The 20,711-nt window shown below is 34.9% G+C and overlaps 2 protein-coding genes and 1 long non-coding RNA gene across 5 annotated transcripts; 1 reads left to right on the top strand and 2 right to left on the bottom strand.

The window, feature by feature from the left end:
- The first annotated feature begins 82 nt into the window (after nt 1-82).
- On the top strand, nt 83-7,596 carry LOC132613875 (uncharacterized). Of its 3 annotated transcripts, none has more exons than XR_009572124.1 (2): nt 83-2,939; nt 6,379-7,596. XR_009572124.1 is itself a non-coding variant. In XM_060328163.1 (2 exons), the coding sequence occupies exons 1-2, from the start codon at nt 1,258-1,260 to the stop codon at nt 6,854-6,856; spliced, it is 654 nt and encodes a 217-aa protein (XP_060184146.1). In that variant the 5' UTR covers nt 83-1,257; the 3' UTR covers nt 6,857-7,596. The 3 variants fall into 3 exon arrangements, 2 of the variants coding, with proteins under 2 accessions (XP_060184146.1, XP_060184145.1); XM_060328163.1 differs by having other exon boundaries at nt 83-1,433; XM_060328162.1 differs by having other exon boundaries at nt 83-5,997.
- Nucleotides 7,597-7,900: 304 nt separating this feature from the next.
- LOC132613876 (uncharacterized) lies at nt 7,901-10,763 on the bottom strand. Its single transcript, XR_009572125.1, has 2 exons — nt 9,159-10,763; nt 7,901-8,448 (listed from the first exon to the last, which is right to left on the bottom strand). It is a non-coding gene; the product is annotated as an uncharacterized LOC132613876 (long non-coding RNA).
- Nucleotides 10,764-11,557: 794 nt separating this feature from the next.
- LOC132615592 (cuscuta receptor 1-like) lies at nt 11,558-19,246 on the bottom strand. Its single transcript, XM_060330205.1, has 9 exons — nt 19,092-19,246; nt 18,024-18,352; nt 17,192-17,383; nt 16,673-16,771; nt 15,808-15,963; nt 15,403-15,477; nt 15,081-15,230; nt 14,824-14,970; nt 11,558-14,093 (listed from the first exon to the last, which is right to left on the bottom strand). Exons 1-9 carry the CDS (start codon nt 19,184-19,186, stop codon nt 11,866-11,868), a joined length of 3,471 nt encoding a protein of 1,156 aa, XP_060186188.1. The 5' UTR covers nt 19,187-19,246; the 3' UTR covers nt 11,558-11,865.
- Between the last annotated feature and the right edge of the window lie 1,465 nt (nt 19,247-20,711).

Here is a 20,711-nt window from a genome sequence, read left to right as displayed (position 1 = left end):
CATCCAAACAAGCTCATTGTGTGTTCTTATTTTATTAGTTTTAGGTTTGCACCATCTCGTCAATATTGCATAGCATAGATCATTTATTGTATATCAACTTTAAGTTTGAGTTAAACTTAGAAATTAATTCACTTCTCCTTTTTACCAAACTGATGAATCGGTATCTCCTTTGGTAGCGTGTTCTTCCATTCTTTTGCAGTGCTAAGTTCTTGTTGTTTGAATGAAATGGCTCATTTAGTTGTGAAGTTGCAAGTAGATATTTGCTTTTGAGGTATAAGGTACAATTACAGAAACTAGTCCTTGGACATGTGCAAGTATAAATCTTTTATAACGATGTGTTATTTTAATTAGAATAAGCAATGATCTTAAAGAAAGTGCAAGTTGCCCCAATAATTCTCAATGTTTAGTAGGTTTATCTTGAAATTCCTTACAAGCTCGTTTTCCAGAAATACAAATTAATGAAGAATATCCCAGGAAAAAAAAAAAAAAAAACTCTTGCGCGCATAAATCGTGCATTTATGATAGAAAGCTTCATATAACTGTCACTTATTTATATTCAACTTTTGCAGCACTATCATAATTTAATATTATTCTGTAACGTAGAAGAGTAATTTCAAACATATTTGAATAGCATCTTCTCCCAAAGTAATAAATAGTCATATACTTGGTGCTTTGTATTGTTTTAGAATATCTAAAGAAAAGTAAAAGAGATACGATGAATGAAGTAAAAGTAGCTACCTCCCAGATTTTCACTTTCAAAACTTTTTTTCCTTCAACCTAGAACTAAGAACTTAGATGGGAAAAAATAAAATTATACGCATATACATAACTCTTCGCAACATATTATTTCAAATGCAAGATTGTCAACTATCTTAGATCGTTTAAACCAAATTTTCATCAATCTACAAAAACAGAAAGAAGCTAACACCCAAGAGGTTGTAGTTGAATCATTAACCATAAGAATTTAGCTCCTCCTTTCCTCTTACTTTCGCTCTCTTAAAAATTTTTAAGTGACCGTTATTGTTACCGTTGGTGCGAGCATGTTCCTCACCGTGGACCTGCCCGTCCTCAGTGACCCGCCTCCAAATAATAATCAAAATTCTACCCCACAAATCCCTCGTACCTCCAACCCCATCGTTCACTTCCCTTCTCTAATTCCCCTAAACACTAATTCGGGTCCTAATCTGCCCCCAATTCCTAACAACCCCCAAATCCCTAATCAATCTAATCCTGCAACCTGCAATCAAACTCGGGTCAATGGAAAGGAACCCCAAAAAACTTCCTATGCTAGTACTGTTGGCACTAGTAACACCAAAAGATCCAGAGTTCGGCTATCCCCAAAACCTCATGGAACTTTCAACGGGAAACCTGTGGTGTCTTTCTCACATGAGGAAAACACATTGTGGGCCCAAACATAAATTGGACGATAATAGGTATTTTCACTCTTATCCGACCTTAGATTGACATCATTAGGAAAGAAAATGCAAAAATTGTCCCTAGCAAAGGCACTATTAAAGTGGGAGTTTATGACATGTGTCATGTATTTTTAGATTTTGATAATATTGAATACCATCTCAATGTATTGTCTAGAAACTTTATTCATTTGGGGGGTTTAAATGTTATGAAAATTCAGAAATGGTCGACCAAATTTAAGCCAAATGCTGAAAGTACTTTGGCTCCTGTTTGGATTAATCTTCCGGGTTTGTTATGGCATTATTATGAATGGGATGCTGTATGTCGAATTGTTGAGCCTATAGGCACCCCTTTTCTACTTGACAAAGCCACCTTAGCCAAATCTAGACCTACCACTGCTAAAGTTAGAGTAGAGATAGACTTGACCATGGTTAGTGAAGTGTTATTGAAAAGTACCAATGAGGATGGCATCAAGGAACTCATTTCTCAGAAAATTAAATATCAGTTTATTCCGCCCTTTTGCTTCCACTGCAATAAGAAAGGTCATGTTGATGAAAAATGCACTAGACTACATCCTGAACTATTGAACAGAGGTGGTGAAAACCGTACCCAAGGAACAGGGGAACCAACAAAACCCCAACATGGGAGATAATTCAACCCAACATAGTGTTGAAATGGATATCAATCCACATGATAACAAAGCTCACAATACTGAGGTTGACTGGCAAACTATGGTAAGAAAGAGAGGCAAAAGCACCTTCAAAACAAATCCTCCTATGGAAGCAAGTCAAGAGACAAAAGGTAAGGCCAACAACAACACGACAGGAGCAGTGCATCAATAGATTCCCACGAGTAACAATTTGGAGGAGTTATCTAACCAGGAAAGCTTTCCCATTGTGGGAGAGGACACTATGAGTACTAACTCCATCAACAATGAGTCAGAGCAAATACAGGCAGGAGGAGGAAGGGTGAGCACCTTGAGATCTCATGCCAAAAATGGAAAAAAAGTAGAAGCTAGAAACGAACAAAAGATGAAGAAGTTACAGAACATCAAGAACAATATGGTAAAGAGGACAGAAAACAATGAGACTGAATATCCTGATACTCCTGTTCTTGTCCAGAACATGAACACTACTATGGTAATGGTACAGGACCCTGGCAAGAAAGCTACTAACAGAAGAAAGAAATTTACCACTTCTGTGAATATCCCTGCTGGAGTGGTATTAGGAACTGAAGGGTTGAGCCTAGAAGAAAAACAACAGAGGATATGCCCTATTCTTCCTCTCTTTAGGCTGAGACCAAACTTGGCTGAGGTCATAACTGGAAGACGAGCTAAAGAAAAAGAGAAGCAACAATTTGAAGCTCATGCTGAACCATTTCAAGAGGTGGATCATTGTGTCCCCCATGTTAATATCTAACATGGAAACAAGTGAGGAAACTGCCTACAAAGACTGAGGAAGACCTCTGCATGACCAGTATTGATAAAGAAAGAGAGACCCCAAACTCTGATGATGAACAAATCAGAGGTAACAGACCAATTCTTACCTGTACAAAACCTGGTAATCCCAACCAGGTTCAACAAGGTGTTGCCTATTTCAATAATCTCTCACCTAGAGGGAACAATCAGACCCAAGTCTATGGGAATGAATTCAACAGCACAAAAGAGTTGGTTACTGATGTGCCGCGGATTTGTGGCACATTCGACGCCTTTTTACTATGAATTTTGGCTGTTTTCAAGTAAGTCTGGTTCTATTTAATATGCTTTTGTTGTGTTTTAGGAAAACAGTGGCCCAAAAGCAAAAAGCAAAGAACAACAGAAGAATTGGCCAGAAATGAGAATCGACGGTCCGTTGATCAATCGATGAACCGTCCTTTGAATCGTCAAAAAGCATAATTTTCCAGAGAGGACAAAGTTGAAGACGACAAAGGACGGAGGCATCGACGAAGCGTCGAACAGATCGCCGGTTCGTCGTTTGTGTCGTCAAGCAGGACCTCTCAACAGAGGAGAAAAAGACGGATTACTCGACGAAGCGTCGAATTGATCGACGGCACCGTCAAATGGTACACAGGGCTGAAGTTACAGAAGACGAAGAAATCGACGGACCGTCGAACGATCGACGGTCCGTCGACCTTGCTATCGCGGGGGGGGGGGGGGGGGGGGCAATTTTGACAGTTTTTGCTGTGCGTTTTTGGAGCCTATTTAAAGAACATTTTAGGTCATTTTGGAGATTCAGCTTTTATGATACTCAACTAAAAAGTCCCATTGGTTGGTGAGCATTGAATACTCTCCCTTTGGAGTTTAGTGAAGACAAAAGATTCTATATTCCACCATCTTTATTACATTTGTAAGCTTTATGTCTCATTTATTGCTTACCACTTTTGAGACCAAAATGTGTGAGTAGTCTCTTTAATCAGAGTTGTGGACCCAAAATGATGGGTGCTATGTAATGGGTATCTAACATTGTATATATATATATATATAATGGGATGTGATGTATTTTATTATTTCTCTTATTCATTATTCTACAAGTGGCTGCAAACATTTGTTCATGCACAAACCCTAGTTTATTTGGAAAGATGAATTAAGGTGTGATTTGAAATAATATAACAAGGACTCGGGGCGCTAACCCTCGTTTAATGAACTCGCTTAGGAATAAGATGAGTTCTACTTGATATATTTAATCAACCTTATTTATAACTTTTCTGCATTTGGGAAAATCATGAAAAGAAATACTTTCTAACTATTGGGAAATATTAGAAAGTGTATTAGAGATTAAGTGCATGCATAATCGCGACCCATTAGAAATATATCATATTGACACCCATAGCATAACATCTAATCATTGCGGTGACACAACTTTGGTTCTTCCAATCTAAACAAATTTCAATTACTTCAAAGTAGCGAATACAAATCAAATCTCCTTTTTAAAATGCTAGGAATAGGATTAAAGCCTTTAAAGACGAGTATCGCATACAATTAGTACCTCTTTCTCTCCATATTCCCTGTGGGATTCGACCCCAACCTTGTTTGGGTTACTATATTTGACAACGTCCGTTTTTCGCCATTAACAGGTGTAATTTGAGCGTATCAGTTACTAACTCTAAAAAAAACACTATCTCCTAATGTATCCCATGATTAAGACACTCTCATGGAATATAAGGGGAATAGGTTCACAAGGATCCATTGAAAGACTTCAAACTCTCAAACATCAACACTACATGTTCATCCAAGAACCAATGGTGAACTCTAGGAAAATTGAAAAATTCAAAAGGAAGTTGGGGTACCCTCACTGTTTTTATAACTACTCCAATGAGATTTGGATCTTTTGGTCCATAGGGTATCAACTAGATATCATTGAAGACAAAGAACAATATGTGTTAGTTCATATCATTCATCAACAAGAATCAGTGGATGTTAGTTCATATCATTCATCAACAGGAATCAGTGGACTTTCATCTCTCCATTATATATGCTAAGTGTGATGAACAACTTAGAGTTTCCCTTTGGAATGATCTAAGAGATATTTCTGGTAGAATCAATGGCCCCTGGGGTGTAGTAGGGGACTTCAATGTTATAGCTAGTCCAGAGGAAAAAATTGGAGAAATTCCCTACAGAATAGAGGAGAGATTTGACTTTACCACTTGCCAAGATGATTGTAATCTACAAGATAGAGGGTATCTTGGGGCCAAATTTACTTGGAGTGACAATAGAGATCCACCAAACACTATTTGGAAAAGACTTGATAGACTCCTTTAAAACAGTCAGTGGTTTGACAAATATAGTGAAACTACTATAACTCACCTCTCAAGAATTTGTTCTGATCATGCACCTCTCTTAATCAAATGTATTCCTGATAACTCTAATCATGTTAAGTTTTTCAAATTTCTTAATATTTGGGCTGAGCATGAGGATTATTTGTCAGTGGTGGGAAGTTTGGCCCCAAATCCATGAGGATAATCCCCTACGATTTCTACACCAAAAAATCAAGAGTACTGGTAAAGCTCTGAGTGCTTGGTCCAGAATAGCTTTTGGGGATTTTTATGCAGGACCCAAAAGACTTGAAGTTCTCATCAGGGACTTAGAAGTGGAATCCATCAGTAACAACACCCCTGAGAATAGAATGAACTTGTCTAAAGCTAAAGCTGAATTCATCAGATACTTAAAAATCCAGGAAAAAGTGAAATGGCTTGAAGAAGGTGATAACAACTCTGCTTTCTTTCATAGTGTCATTAAAGAGAAGAGGAAGAGGCTGAACATTCAAAAAATCAAGGATCTAGAAGGAAATTGGGTAGAAGGAACTCCTCTGGTAGCTGAAGCTGCAGTTAAGTTCTTTTCCAATCTTTTTAAAACTGAGGTTATTGAGGAGGATAGCTCAGTACTTCATGCGATGGAAAGATGTGTCTCCAATGAAGACAACATCTCCCTTACCACTCAACCTGATCTCCATGAAATCAAGGATACTGTCTTCCCAATTGACCCTGATAGTGCCCCAAGCCCAGATGGTCTAAGTGGAAAATTCTACCAATCCACTTGGCCAATTATTGCTGCTGTTCTTCATGCTGCAGTAACTGCTTTCTTCCAAGGTGCTATCCTTCCAAAAATTTTCTCCCATACTTGTATTGTTATGCTTCCTAAAGTTTCTTCTCCTCAAGAGTTTACTAATATTAGGCCTATTAGCTTATGTAATACTTCTAGTAAGATTTTTGCTAAGGTAATCAACACTAGACTGTCTAAAATCTTACCTAGAATTATAAGCTATAATCAAAGTGGCTTTGTGAAAGGGAGAGCTATTACTGAATACATTTTGCTTACTTAGGAAATGACATTAACAGACCCAATGTAGGGGGTAATGTAGTGATCAAACTTCATATGTCTAAGGCCTGTGATAGGGTTTCATGGCCTTTTTTATGTTTCATTTTAAGACAATTTAGCTTTGCTAAATCCTGGATTGATCTTATTTACAGGTACATTTCTAATAACTGGTACACAATGCTAGTAAATGGCAGCAGACATGGATTTTTCAAATCAGGAAGTGGCCTCACACAGGGAGACCCTCTTTCACCTAATCTTTTTGTTTTATCTGCTGAATTACTTTCCAAAATGCTCAATGCATTATATATAGTACCTGATTTTAGTAGTTTTTCTATGCATAATCCAGGCCCACAAGTTAACCATTTATCCTTTGCAGATGATACTATAATCTTTAGTAGTGGAAAAAAAGCATCCTTGCAGATAATCCTCAATACTGTGACAACCTGTGATAGAGTGTCGGGGCAACTCATCAATAAGGACAAATGCTCATTCACCATGGCCCCCAGTACTACACTAAGCAATATCAAAAGGGTTGGGAGAATTCTTCATATAAGATATGAACACTTTATAATCAAATGGGCTGCCCAATATATACAGGAAGGAAAACTATTGATATCTTTCCAGAGATGATCAATAAAGTCATCAATAGAATTAAAGGGTGGCATCTCAAGTTCCTTTCTTTTGGTGGTAGAGCTACCCTTATCAGACATGTACTGCAAGCTCTCAATGTGCATACCCTTGCTGCAGTACATCCTCCAAAGGGTACTTTTGAGTTGATAGAAACTTACTTGACCAGATTCTATTGGTCAAGTAATGAGGAAGGAGGGAAGTACCATTGGATATCTTAGGATAATCTAAGCTATCCATATAAAGAAGGTGGTTCTAACTTCAGAAAACTTGAGGATACTTACAGAGCATTTATTGCTAAGCAATGGTGGAAATTCAGAGCATCCAACTCCCTATGGTCCAACTTCTTGAGAGCAAAGTATTGTAGAGATGGTCATCCTAACACCATACAATGGAAGCCTGGTCAATCCCATAGTTAGAAAGCAATGCTTCAAATCATAAGTGAGATTGACAACAACATCTAGTGGAAAGTAAAAAGAGGGAAATCTAGTTTTTGGTTTGATAACTGGACCAAACAAGGAACCCTTTGTGAATTGATGGAAGACTACAAAATTGACCAGCATATTCAGATTAGGGATGTACTCAAGCAAGGACAATGGGATTGGACTGTCCTAATTCCTCAACCTAGTGACCATATCAAGCAAATCATCAACAACTATCATATTAATCTTGATCACACTGAGGATAGGCCTTATTGGACAGCTTCTGAGCATAGAGCATTCTCTGTTTCATCAGCTTGGAATCTCTTCAGGCAAAAAAGAACTATTGCTCATATTGACTCTAAACTTTGGCATAAGGATGTTCCATATAAGATGTCATGTATTGCTTGGAGGGCAATTCACTACAGGCTACCAACTGATGACAAGGTAGCAAAAAAAATTAAAATTAACTTGGTTTCTAAATGTGTTTGTTGTTTAAATGCAGGTATGAGCCCAGGGATGGAAACAGCTGAACACTTTTTTTGCGAAGGACAACATGCACAACTCATACGGAATCTCTTTGCTGGAAAAATGGGAATCCTTATCAGAAATGCAAATCTCAGAAATCTACTGCAAAGATGCTAGAACTGTTCAACCAAAAATCCAATTGTTGTTTACATTTTGAAGATCCTCCCACCAATCCATCATGTGGGAACTCTGGAGATCAAGGTGTAATTCAAAATATGAAGATGAAAAACCCTCTACCAGAAGATCTATAGCACTTATCTCTTTCAACATTAGTCAGTTAACAAGGAAAACCTTCCCAAGGTTTGAAATTCCTGAATGCTGGACCAGTTTACTCAAACTCATAGAAGCAAAGTTCGTAGACAGTACTATCATCCCAGTCAAATGGCTCAAAACCCCCCATTCTTTTTGCCAAAATGAACTCTGATGGTTCTTGCGTGGGAGAAATTAGTGGAGGGGGTGGGGTGATTAGAGATTCTATAGGTATATGCATCACGACATTTATTCTTCCACTAGGAAAAGGTACCAGCAACACTGCAGAGGCAAATGCATTCCTGTTTGGCCTCAGATGGTGTATCAACAATGGACACAACCTCATTATAACTGAAATTGATTCTCTTCTCCTCCGTAATTGCATCACAGGCGAGTGGACTGCACCATGGAGGATCAAAGAAACAGTAGAAGAAATTAGGAGGTTAGCCTCTAGTCATGAAGTAAATACTAAACATTGTTATAGAGAAGCCAACAAAGTGGCTGATAAACTTGCTTATATGAGTCACACTTTTGAGGTAACAATAGTCTTTACACACTCAAACTCTTTGCCAGGACAAATCAAGGGCCTCCTTAACATGGATAGATGGCAATTTCCTGTTTTTAGAGTCAAGAAGAAGAAACCGAGCATGATTTATTTTGACCCTCCTTAAGCTGTATTAGGATGGCACTGATGTAGTGATGTGCAAGATTTTTGCACAAACTGTACAAGTGTCCAAGAAGGCAAGGCCTAGTCCTTCTTCATCATATGTAACTCTTTGCCAATAACAATAAATATGGACAGTTTGATTAACAAAAAAAAAAAAGAAGCTAACACCCAAGAAACATTAAAGAAAAATTAAGGAAAAAGCTAGCTAGAAAGAATGAAGATAGAAGCACAAATCTGGCATAAATAACAAGGAATTCGAAACTTGATAAACAATAATTGGAAAAACAATCTTAAATACATAAATGACTCATCTAATTTTGAAGGAATATACATGTATAGGATTTGAAGGTCCATTAGGATTAAAGTTACCTATATAATCATCTTACTCTATGAATCACATATGCGCACCAACATCGCTTTGTCATTAAAACACATCACTTACCCAAAATGGAGGGAAAAAACTGAATAGGAGAGAAGAAGAAGAGAATATCATCTTGCTCTGCAATGGTTCAATAGCTAATTGACAATTTGTACGACTTAAGTCTGCTGCTGGAAGTTGAAATGAACTCCAAGATATTAAACGTAAAGGAAGATGAAATCAATTCCAAATTCATTGAATAGGCATTTGCACGAAATCCACCAAGTTATTTCCCCGTTGTCTTGATTCATTGTAGTAGAACTGTATCATTTATTATAATTTAGTAGGTAAATTTACTTTTTTTGTTATAAAAAATATTACTCCTATAAGAGTAGTGTAACAGAAATCAATTCCAAATGCATTGAATAGGCACGTAAAAGGTTGTAAAAATATTAAATTAATATGTAACTGAAAATCATTACTATCACTAATAGTTAACATATTCATAGCGGACAATTACATTACTACACGGAAGATGTAAGGAGAAATAACTGAATTGTAAATTAATATCCAACTATTAGTAAGTGAGAGGTGGGGGAAACCATTAACTGCAATGTAAATTAATTAAAGCTAATTAAAAGTAATTTGTTTTAACTATCAAGGATAAAAAGGTCACTCAATATTTGAAGGGTATTATCATAATCCAACTTCTAACTAAGGGGCTTTCCACTTTTAGTATTGTATGACAATGGTAAAGTTTCACTTTATCGTTTTATTCTACCTTTCTATGACCAACATTTGCATTTATCTTTTTTTTTTTTTTTTTTGACATTTTTCTCAATTTTAATTGCGTTTTTTTGGTTCATTTATACGACTAACCTATGGATTAATAAAAGGCTCATGCAATAAATGTAGCACTCAAGCCAGAATAAACTTTGTTAGTCAGGAGTCGCCCACGATCATTGTTGCTGGGTAGCGTACATTTGAAACGTACAGATTCAAAAAGTTATTAAATAACCCATAAATGGGTTTAAAGTTTTAGTTTTTTTTTTTTTAGCTTTAATTACAAATCATTATTACTTTTCTACAAAAAATCCTTATCAACGTATAATAAGTAAACAAATTTAATCACCCCTTCCCTATCAACCAATTTGGTCTCTTTTTTGTTTACGCCAGGTGAGGTTTTTTGAACTCTTCGTTTATTTTTTATTTTTTTTTAATTCCTAGTACATTACATGTTATTATTTAGACATGGATATGATTTTTTTTTTTTTTTGCAGATTGAAAATAGGTGAGTAATGGATTTATACGTGGATGTAATATTCCCCTATTTTATTTTATTTTGTCAATTTTATAATAATATTATTTTTGGTGGATTCTTGTGATTTCTATTTGTTTCATTTCTTTTTAAAATAATTTATACTTCTCATTCCTCTATCCTGTATTTTTATATATTGTGTAAGCATGTTTTTGTTGCTTAGCTGTTAACTGCTAAGGTTGAAAAATATATCAAAAATAATAGTGAAAATGTTGATTTACAATTAGCTTTACCATCTAATTTTACATATTTCCAATGAAAAGAAATTAGTAAATGATAAATTTCTCAATTGTCAAAAGGATTCTTAATGAAATTGAAGCTTGAAAATTTCGTTCTATTTTGAATTTTCTGTCATTTTTCGACGATATCATGTGTTGAATTCATATGAAAATATTTTTTTAAAAATGAGCAGTATTTTTTTATTTTTTATTTTATGAAATTTTAGTATAATTTTGATGATGGAAAAGAGTAGCTTTAGAGTGAGTTGTTGGTTATAAAGAATGTGATGTTCCAGCTGAAGAAGGAGCAGGAGGTAAATACTCTCTCTTAAAATGAATGGCCGAGGAAGTAAGAAACAAAGAATTAACGAAAAGAAAAGGGGAAAGAAAGGAAAAAGATAAGGCAAAAATTAATCAAGGAGATTTCTCCCCTTACCTTATTATTTCTTATTACTTTTGTAGTAGACATTGTTGTTGATGCATTTTTCTTTTCGAAGATTTTTTAAAAGAAGAAAGAATTAAAATGTAACTCTTGAAGATAGAGAAGAGAAGTTAGATGCTATCTATATACTTAACAAATTAGATGAATAAAGGAAAATTATGTTTAAAATTTATACGCATATCGACATAAAGAGAGTAAACCCCTAAAATAAATGAACAAAGGAAAACTATGTTTAAACAATGTTCCACCTATACAGATTATATTATTATATAAAATTCAAGTATTTCTGAAAGATTAAAACCCATAAAATTGTTACAAAAAAAAAAAAAAGAATAAAACTAAGTGACAATAATAAAATGCTTTAGAACATAAAATCTAATCCATTTGAATTTGAGGACTAAAAGAGATTTAAAATATTATATTATTCGGATATTAAAAAAATTACATAAATTCAATAAGAGTTTTATAATCGTGCGAAGCGCGAACCAATTCACTAGTGTTGGTATAAATTATAGTACAATGTTCTTCATTAAAAAATTAAAAAATTATAGTACAATGTTTGGTTGCAAAATTTAAGTCTAGCACAATTAATATCAGTATTGCTTATACACCATATTCAATACTATTCTTATACATAATAAACCATAGCATTAATAATATCATACTATTCTTATACACCCTATTCAGAAGTTAAGCAATGCATGTTATTTTTAATACAATAAACCAAACGGTCGATAAGAAATATTGCCATCATAACTAACTCCAGCATTACTAATCCTAGCATAACAACGACCCTAAGAGTGAGAACAACAATTACCTAAGGTTCCTCCACCATCTATTCTTGAGGGGTGTAACAACATTGTCTAACAGAAAATAGTAAGAAGAGAACATCAAAACATCAACAAGCCTAAACCATGCTGTTCTCCAATAAGGATGGAAGAGTGCTGCAGCTAGTCCCATCAAGATCGCTCCATAAGACACAATAAAGCCGATGTAGAATTCCTCCATATCCACAAAGCCTTCAGATTCCTCACTTCCATCATTTGAGTTATTTGACGATTTAGTATCGCTACACTCGTTGTCTAATGGAGAACCACAAAGCAAAGGATTCCATTGATAGCTGCTTTTATTGAAAGTTGAGAACTGAGCTTTAAATGGTGGTAATGCACCAGATAAGTTATTGTATGCTACACTGAATATCTCCAAAGAATATAGCTCAAGTAGGCCAACAGGAATTCTCCCATTCAAGTTGTTGTAGGATAGGTCCAAACTCTCGATTTCATGTAAATTGGAGAATGTATTTGGGATTCTTCCAAAGATATGGTTGTGCGATAGATTCAATGCATGTACTTTGCTCAAGTTCCCTAGCTCAATGGGAATTTCACCTGTTAATTTGTTACTTGAGAGATCAATACCAGTCATATATTTTAGAATGCTTCCTTTATAAGTGTAAGAGTTTCTTTTTGTTGAAAACTGGACCTGGTTTTCCACATCTACCATAGAGAAGTCACTTAGAACTCCATATGAAATGTGGTAGTGCCGGTAGTGCCTTGTTGAACTTATCCAATCCGAGAATTCTAGCCACGCTAACCTGTAAGGTAGATGATAATATACACTTCTAGCTTCTGCATCATTTTCCGCTTGTGTTAAGTTACCCAAACAAGGAAGGAGAGGGCCATAAAGCTTATTAAAAGACAAATCCATGATGGATAACTTGTTTAGCAGACAAATCTGAGTTGGAATTTCTCCTTCCAATTGGTTATTATTGAGGAGAAGGAAGTTCAAATATGAAAGTGAGCCTATGGTGTGTGGGATACTTCCTGTAAAACTGTTGCGGCCAAGATCCAATGTTATCAGAGAAGAGATGTTGAAAAGTGAATCTTCAAGTTCACCACCCAATTGATTTTTGTCTAGATGGATGTGTTCAAGGGGTAAACCACTCACACAAGAAGGAACAGAACCTGAAAGTCTGTTTTCGGACAAAGCTAAGATCCGAATGAGCTTCAAATTGCAAATCTCAACTGGAATTGAGCCTTCGAGATGATTTCTAGCCACATCGAGCTGTAACAATCTTGTGTTATCTCTAATCCATCTCGGAATCTCTCCAGAGAAGTTATTGCTGCTAGCATCCAGTGCAATAAGGGGTTTGAGAAAAATGTTACTAGGTAACGGTCCCTCAAACCTATTGCCATTCAAGTACAAGTAAAATAATTTACTTGGTCTGACATCCTTTGAAAATATTTGCCCTGACAACTTGTTGTTTGACAGCCGGAGGTAAGTCAGTCCTGGAGAACCAATTGCCAGATCGCTAGGAACTCCTTCAGACAAGAAATTGAGAGAGAGGTCTAGCACAACTAAATTAAAGCCGCCAATATCAGAAGGTATAGGACCTTCAAGCAAATTTGTTGACATGTTCAGAATTTGAAGCACTGGGAAGATTGAACTTATGTTTGCTGGAACACGTCCGCTTAGTTTGTTATTAGAGACATCAAGTTCCTTTAAACAGAAATGAGTACTGGATGGCAACTTCAATGGTCCGATGAAAGCGTTATCTCTAGCGTAAAGGCCTGCAAGTCTGGTGTTATTCTTTAACAACCAAGTCAGAAAGTTTCCTGGTAAATGATTTGTGTCTATAGCAAGAACTCTCAAGTCATGCTGGTAATGGAGGAAAAAAGGCAATTTTTGAAGGTTTATGCATTCCTGAATAGCAAAAAGCTGCAACTGGAAATTCGGGACCCAATTCTTGAATTCGGTATCTGTAGTTATAGTATTATACCCAACATTCAAGTAGGTAAGTTTTGAGTGGTTGGCGAATTGATTGAATGATAGTGGAACTTCAAATTGGTTAGATGAAATATCCAAGAACTCAAGTGATGTGAGTCTTCTCCAAAGAGGATATGAAGCTATATTTCCAGTGAGGCTATTCTCATCAAGTCTCAGCCATCGAAGTGATGTCAAGTTTCCAAGACATGAAGGAAGTGTTCCCTCGAAATCATTGTTAACGAATGACACATCTTGGAGGTTTTTGAGTTCGCACCAACCTATATTTCAAAGAGAAAAGGTTCAGATGACATTTAGCTAACAAAAATTTCTACAATAAGTATTTGTTATTGTAGTTTGTCTTAAATCCTGCGAATTATAAATAGGCGTTTGGCCATGAAAACAAAATATTTTTCACTTTATTTGGTATTTTGGAGTTGGAGTTCAAGATGGAGTTGTGTTTGGTTATAGTTTTTGCAAAGAATATTTGATTTTTTGAATGTATTGCAAATGGAAAAAGGGAAAAAAGTGAAAACAAGTTTTTTGGTGTTTTTCAAATTCCAAATACAACTTCAAGTTGTATTTGGAATTTCCATGGCCAAATGTTGATTTTTCAAATAAAGTGAAAACGTTTCCGGAAAAAAGTGAAAAAATTTCATGACCAAACGGACCCTATAATTATGTCAGATTTACTAGTAAGTTTGAGAAACCCATTGACTTTGTAGGTTTAGGAATTTGTTGGATCTACAAAAAGGAGTTGTAGCCGAGGATTTTTTACATGATTATTCTCATTTATAGTGGAAAGCTCTCTCTGCTTTTGCCCTGAGGATGTAGGTTTGGCCGAATCTCTTTAAATCCCTGTTTTATTTCTTCTATTCTATTTACATTAGCGTGATTGTATGTTAGTTAACTCACGATCTTTCACAACAATTATGCATGTATATATAGAATCATGGCAATGTGTTTTTTAAAAAAAAAAAAAAAAAAGAAAAAAAGAGAAAATAACACTACCTTGATTAGGGAGGGTGCCATAACCCCCACCAAAAGCGATATTCAACACTTTAAGAGAAGTCATTTGTCCAATGCTTGAAAGAAAATTCTCATTTAAATAAGATCCCTCCAAGTACAAGTACTCCAGTGTGCTTAGATTTCTCAACTCTTATATCAGAGAGTCAAAGACAAAGAAAAGAAAAAGAATCACAACACCAATATTTTAAAAAAAAAATGGTTGTAGTAGTAATGTAGAGAGACTTTGAGTTAGAGTTTACCATAAGTTATGGCAGAAGCAGTGAGATCACTATATTCATAAGAAAGCCCCTTGAGAGATGAGAATGATTTTAAGGATTGTAAGATGTTGGTGGAGTTGGAATTAGAACTTCCAAGTCTTAAATTCCTTAGAGAACTCATTCTTTTACTACCTGGTTATTGGTGCATAAGAAGGAATAGATCTTAGTGTTAACATTAAATCTATCCTTTGTCACACAATAATAGATAAATTCAATCTATTTCTGAGGTAGACAATTATTGCATTTATCAAATAATCCAATAACAAGTACAATAACAATTCTTTGAAGTTAGTAATCCATGTACCTTTGGTAGTCACAAAGCCCTCAAAATTGTTCATCCGGAGATCTAGAAATTCCAAATTGCTCAAGGCAATTATATCTAGACAATTAAATCAAAATAAATTATAAGCACAACAAAAAAGAAGATACTTGAGATATTTAGTTGTACGGTCGATATCTTAATGAAGCAACATGTTTTTTTCGAGACGTTTTCGGGTGTCCAGTACTCGCTTTGGGGCCCATTAATTGGGATTCGCACAATGGAGGAAGCGCCCCCTACTAAGATTTTTTCATTGACAGGGATCATACTCGAGACCTTTCATTAAGGGTCAAGGCAATTCTATCCGTCCCACCACAATCATTTTACGACGATGAAGCAATATGCATGTGATAAAGGGGTGAAACTTGGATGGTAAGAAGTTTAACGAACCATTCATTTCAATTTTTCCATCAATGTCATTGTTATAGAGATCCAGATGCTTGAGAGATGGAAGATGCTTGAGAGATGAAAAGATGGTGGAATTGAAGTCATTGTCAAACAAATAGAGTCTCTCTAAATTCCTCAATCCAGTATGTGTACCAAAACCTGCATTGGTTTATGAAATTCATTATTAGCTAGGGACAAAAACAAAATATTTGAGCGTAACCATTCTCTTCTTTGTGGTTTTAGGAGGGAATATTTTCTAAAAACTAACTTTTTAATTTATTTTTAGTGTTTGATAAGTAAGTGGAGAATATTATCCCAAGAATATTTATACATAATATAAGCAAACACTGTTGAGGTGAGGGGATGGTGGATGTACTGTTGAGGATGGGGAGGAGATAATTAGCACCGAATATCACTTATGAAATTCATTTTTCCTACTCTGACCACATATGCTCGACTTTTAAGGAACTTTTGGGTTTTCCGCCTGGTGTCCGGTACATGTTTTAAGGATCTGACTAATTCATATTTGCATCGAGTAAGGCCCATTAAGGGGGGAAGCACTCCCTATCAAGTTTTTTTTTCTACATTCTCAGGACTCGAACTTGAAACTTCTAGTTAAGGGCGGAGGAAACCTATCTATCCGAACACAACCTTTTGATGGTGGCTTTTAAGAAATTTATTTTTCTAAACATAACAAGATTGAAAAATACTTATATTACTCCATACCAAGAAACACCCTTAGTCTTATTTGATCCACCGTCTTTACTCACTTCTTGTTTTTTCTCTTTTATATAATTTTTTTAGTCATCTTGTAGTATAATCTCCATGTTAAATTGTATACATATATTTGTATGGGAAAGGAGCTTACCCAGTGCAGAAAGGGCGTTGATGTCATTGATTTCATAACCTGTCAACGTGAGTACCCTTAAATTGCTCATCCCGGGACATTTCTCACTTAGGCCTTCATCTAAAAATAGAACTATTTCAAGTGAGTCCTAATATCATCCAACAATGGCCACAGTTCAAAAATATATCACAACAACCCTTATTATATGCATATAAAAAGAAGGAAAGAGTATACTGCTATGATTAATTTGTATGTCCAGAAGAGGGTATGAAATTAGTCGCCGTGAGCGTAAGTTAGTCCAAAAACCATAATTTTTAGAAGTAAAAAAAGGGCGGCATCCATTGACGGAGCAAGAATTTCAAGCAAAGGAATTCAAAAATAGATATAGTACCATGATTTAAATTCTTACCCACAACATAAAACTATTTTGGTGTTACCTTTTATCATTACTATTAAAATTCTCGTTATGCAAGGTAATTCAACAATTTTTATATTTATACACAAAAAAAAAAAAAAGTAGTAGTATTTTGAACAACGTACCTATAGGCATAGAGCGATTTTTCAACGGAGGGAATTTAGTTGCATCCAGTTGTGTGCTCGGCAAAGGATTAAGTCGTAGAACCTCAAGAGATGATATCCAACACAGAGGTGTTAAAACATTTGAAAAGCGGAGATAATTTGACTGCAAATCGAGTACTTTCAGGTTGGTCAGACGTGACAATTTGTCGAATCCTGGATAATAAAATCACAAGTGACAAAAAAAAAAAGCATGGTTAATGTGCATACATAGCTAGCGTTTGGACATATATTTGGTTGAAATTTGAAAAAGGAGTCTTTTAAGATAAGATGAAAAATATGGTTTTTGAAAGTTGAAATTGTGTTTGGACATGCATTTTACTGCTTGAAAAGAAGTTGAAGTTTTGTGTGTAGAAAAATTCAAAAGTAGTCTAAACCACTTTTTGAAACTTTAAAAACTCATATTCAAAAACTGCCCAAAAATTAGTCATTTTTTATAACCAAACAATGCTTTCAAAATATTTCTTGACAGAAATTTTTGAGGGAAGTCCTTTGGAAATATGAGATTTGCAACAGAATGTCCATCGGATAGCTTTCAATGAGACAATTTCCGTAGGACTCCCTCGGAAATTTTCATCGAAAATTAGCTTGTGGTTTAGTCGCGAATCATGTGGTGCGATGGATGAAATTCCTTCTTCCTTAACTAGAGATTTCGGGTTTGAGCTCTGAAAATAAATAATTCTTAGTAGGGAATAAATGAACCCTATACAATAGGAATCTGAGTGAATTGAGCCAATGAGTTTCAGATCCCATATGATTATAGAGAAAAAGAGAGATGAGGTAAAAAGAAATCAACCTTCATTTTTGGTCGACCCTATAATATAATTATCAGACAATATAAGAACTTCTAGTGATTTGAATGGAAGAAATAGAGTGGCATTAAAACTCCAACCATCCCCTGCTCCTTGCCTTACTGCTTTGAGATTGAGTTCAATCACTCGACCTGTTGCTAAGTTGCATTTTACCCAACGCCAAGAACAACAATCCAAAAAACCACTCTCATTATAGGCTACCCAAAGGGCTAAGTCTCCACCATTTGAACTCATCATGTTTGCTTGTAAATCTAAGAGAGCATTTCTCTCTTCCTCCCAACACATGTCGAGCATAGTGGCGGAGCCAGTAATCCTAACAAAAGGGTATAAAAAATATTTAAATTTAAATGATGAAATACGATTAATTATCAAGGAGTAGGAGCGTTCAAAAGAATTAGTGGCTTAAAGCTAAATCATAACATGAGGAACTGTTGTCTCTTGATTGATCTTATTTTTTCTACCTTTATAGCTTACTGTGTAAGTTCACTAGCAATATACTAATACAACACTAGCTATAGCAGTAATTAGTACAATGAATCAGGGGCCATAAGCTCCGTATAGTACTAAGATATAAAAAAACTTACTTCTTGAACGATGGATCAATTAAACAAGACAAGAGAAATAGCTAATCTAGGAAAACTGGATTGAAATTGAAAAGTTAAGTCGTTAGAAATACAAAACAAGAAATAAATATACATAGAGGAAAAATCAAAATTGAAGAGTAAAATAAAGTTAAATATATCATAATTTACTCAGCCATTCAAATAATCTCCACCAAATCCAAAAGTGAGAGAAAAAAACCTTGAAACTTGATATTAATGATAACTATAGAAATTATATTTTATAATATACATAATTAGATTAGTACTTTTGGAGCCTTCAATCCTTGGAGGCTTAAAGCTAAGCAATGCCTTCTATGCCCTTATCATTGAGCCAATAATATTAAGCAGATTTAACAGTTTCTATATACACCAAAAGATTTGTTGTTAATCCATTTGTATAGTGTAACTTTTGAACGAAGTGGGTTCAATTGAACCGATTCATAGACTTACCTCTGCCACTGATGGGCCATAACCACTAGATAAACCACCAACAACCAAAACTTAATATTCCTCATATCCTTCATCCCCAGTAAAGTAGTGTCCATTTTTTTGGACTATTTATAATGTTCTTTCTTTTCTAAAACTATTGTTTGCTGATGTTGTAAACCTCTAGTAGAAGGTTTATATAGGACTTTAGGCACCTCTACATGTCAGTGCCTTTCCAACATGGCAACATGAAAATGAAAATAGTCATCATTTCAAGAATGCAGTGACAAATGGGGCAAAATTTTGTTTGTTTAGATGACTTCATGACCAAGAGAGGCAAGTTTAGAGACGAGCAAGTTGACTGGAATATCAATCTTTAGGGCTCGTTTGGTACGAGAGATAAGGTATAATTAATTCTGAAATTAAATTTGAGATGAGTTTATCCCATAAGTTTATATTTTGTAAAAAAAGACTCATAAGTTGGTAGATATTTTTAACAATTACTCCCACCGATAATTTACTAACCTCATTAACTTCCACCAACCTTTATTTATGTCGACCAACCTCATTACTATTCATGTTAATTTTCGTTTTTATTGAACTAAAATTTGATTAATTGGTGTTGTATTTTTTAGAAAGGTCTTCTTGTAGCGTATTAATTTTGTTACGAACTATGACTTGCTTATTTGGTAAGATTATATAAGAATTGAGAATGTTTTGATAGTTTTCACAACTTGTGGGGTTTTTATGCCTATAAGAGAAAATATAACTTAAGATATCCAAATTGCATGTCTAAACATGATTTCAAACCATGGTTTGAAACCATGTCCAAATGGCTCCTTAAACTCAAATTTGTAATTTTATTGTACAAGGTGTTAACACCAATTTAATAAATACATAACACGTGTTTGTACATAAATTTTTCTCAAAGGTGTTAACACCAAATTAATAAATATATAACATGTGTTTGTACATAAATTTTTCTCACTTAATAAATTTTATTTAGGATATGTTTTTACCTTATTAAATTATTTAACCATGGTATTATATAAATGAACCCGTAAGTAAAGTCAGTATTGAAACTAAACTATTTCCCCAAATCATATCTATCCGCACCTACTAAATAGGAAGAAAGAAAAAAAATTTATAAGTTTAGAGACGAGCAGTAACAAATGGGGCAAAATTTCAAGAATGCAGTGACAAATTGGGGCAAAATTTTGTTTGCTTAGATGACTTCACGACCAGGAAATGCAAGTTTAGAGACGAGCAAGTTGACTGGAATATCAATCCTTAGGGCTCGTTTGGTACGAGCGATAAGGGATAATTAATTCTGAAATTAAATTTGAGATGAGTTTATCCCATGTTTGGTTGGGATATAAATAATTTCGAGATTAGTTATCCCCGGATTGTAATATTATTTTTATTCCTGTAGGAGGGTGGGATAACAATTCCCAGATAACTTGTTTCCCAACCAAACAAGCCCTTAAAGTGTGTCGGATTAGTCACCATCAGGTCAATTATTTGTTTTTGTGAGCCGGTAATATATCTTATTTTCAATATTATAAATTTCAAATTTCAAGAGAACTTACCTATAAATATCTTTTGAATGACTAGATAATTCAAAAAGTTTCTTACATTAACGAT

This window comes from Lycium barbarum, chromosome 10, assembly GCF_019175385.1.
Source record: "Lycium barbarum isolate Lr01 chromosome 10, ASM1917538v2, whole genome shotgun sequence".
NCBI lineage: Eukaryota > Viridiplantae > Streptophyta > Magnoliopsida > Solanales > Solanaceae > Lycium > Lycium barbarum.
Note: the sequence above shows the minus strand (reverse complement) of the source record. Positions and strands in the feature narration are given on the sequence as shown.

What these genes read in the sequence shown, in the direction of transcription:
- LOC132615592 (XM_060330205.1), bottom strand. Translation starts at nt 19,186, where the DNA reads ATGGACACTACTTTACTGGGGATGAAGGATATGAGGAATATTAAGTTT. An exon ending in TGGAAAAATTGAAATGAATG is followed by an intron (nt 15,478 to 15,807) that starts GTTCGTTAAACT and finishes TTAATTGTCTAG; the next exon opens with ATATAATTGCCTTGAGCAAT. An exon ending in TGCTTCTGCCATAACTTATG is followed by an intron (nt 14,971 to 15,080) that starts GTAAACTCTAAC and finishes CTCTGATATAAG; the next exon opens with AGTTGAGAAATCTAAGCACA.
- LOC132613875 (XM_060328162.1), top strand. Translation starts at nt 5,280, where the DNA reads ATGTTAAGTTTTTCAAATTTCTTAATATTTGGGCTGAGCATGAGGATT. An exon ending in AGTAACTGCTTTCTTCCAAG is followed by an intron (nt 5,998 to 6,378) that starts GTGCTATCCTTC and finishes TCTTATTTACAG; the next exon opens with GTACATTTCTAATAACTGGT.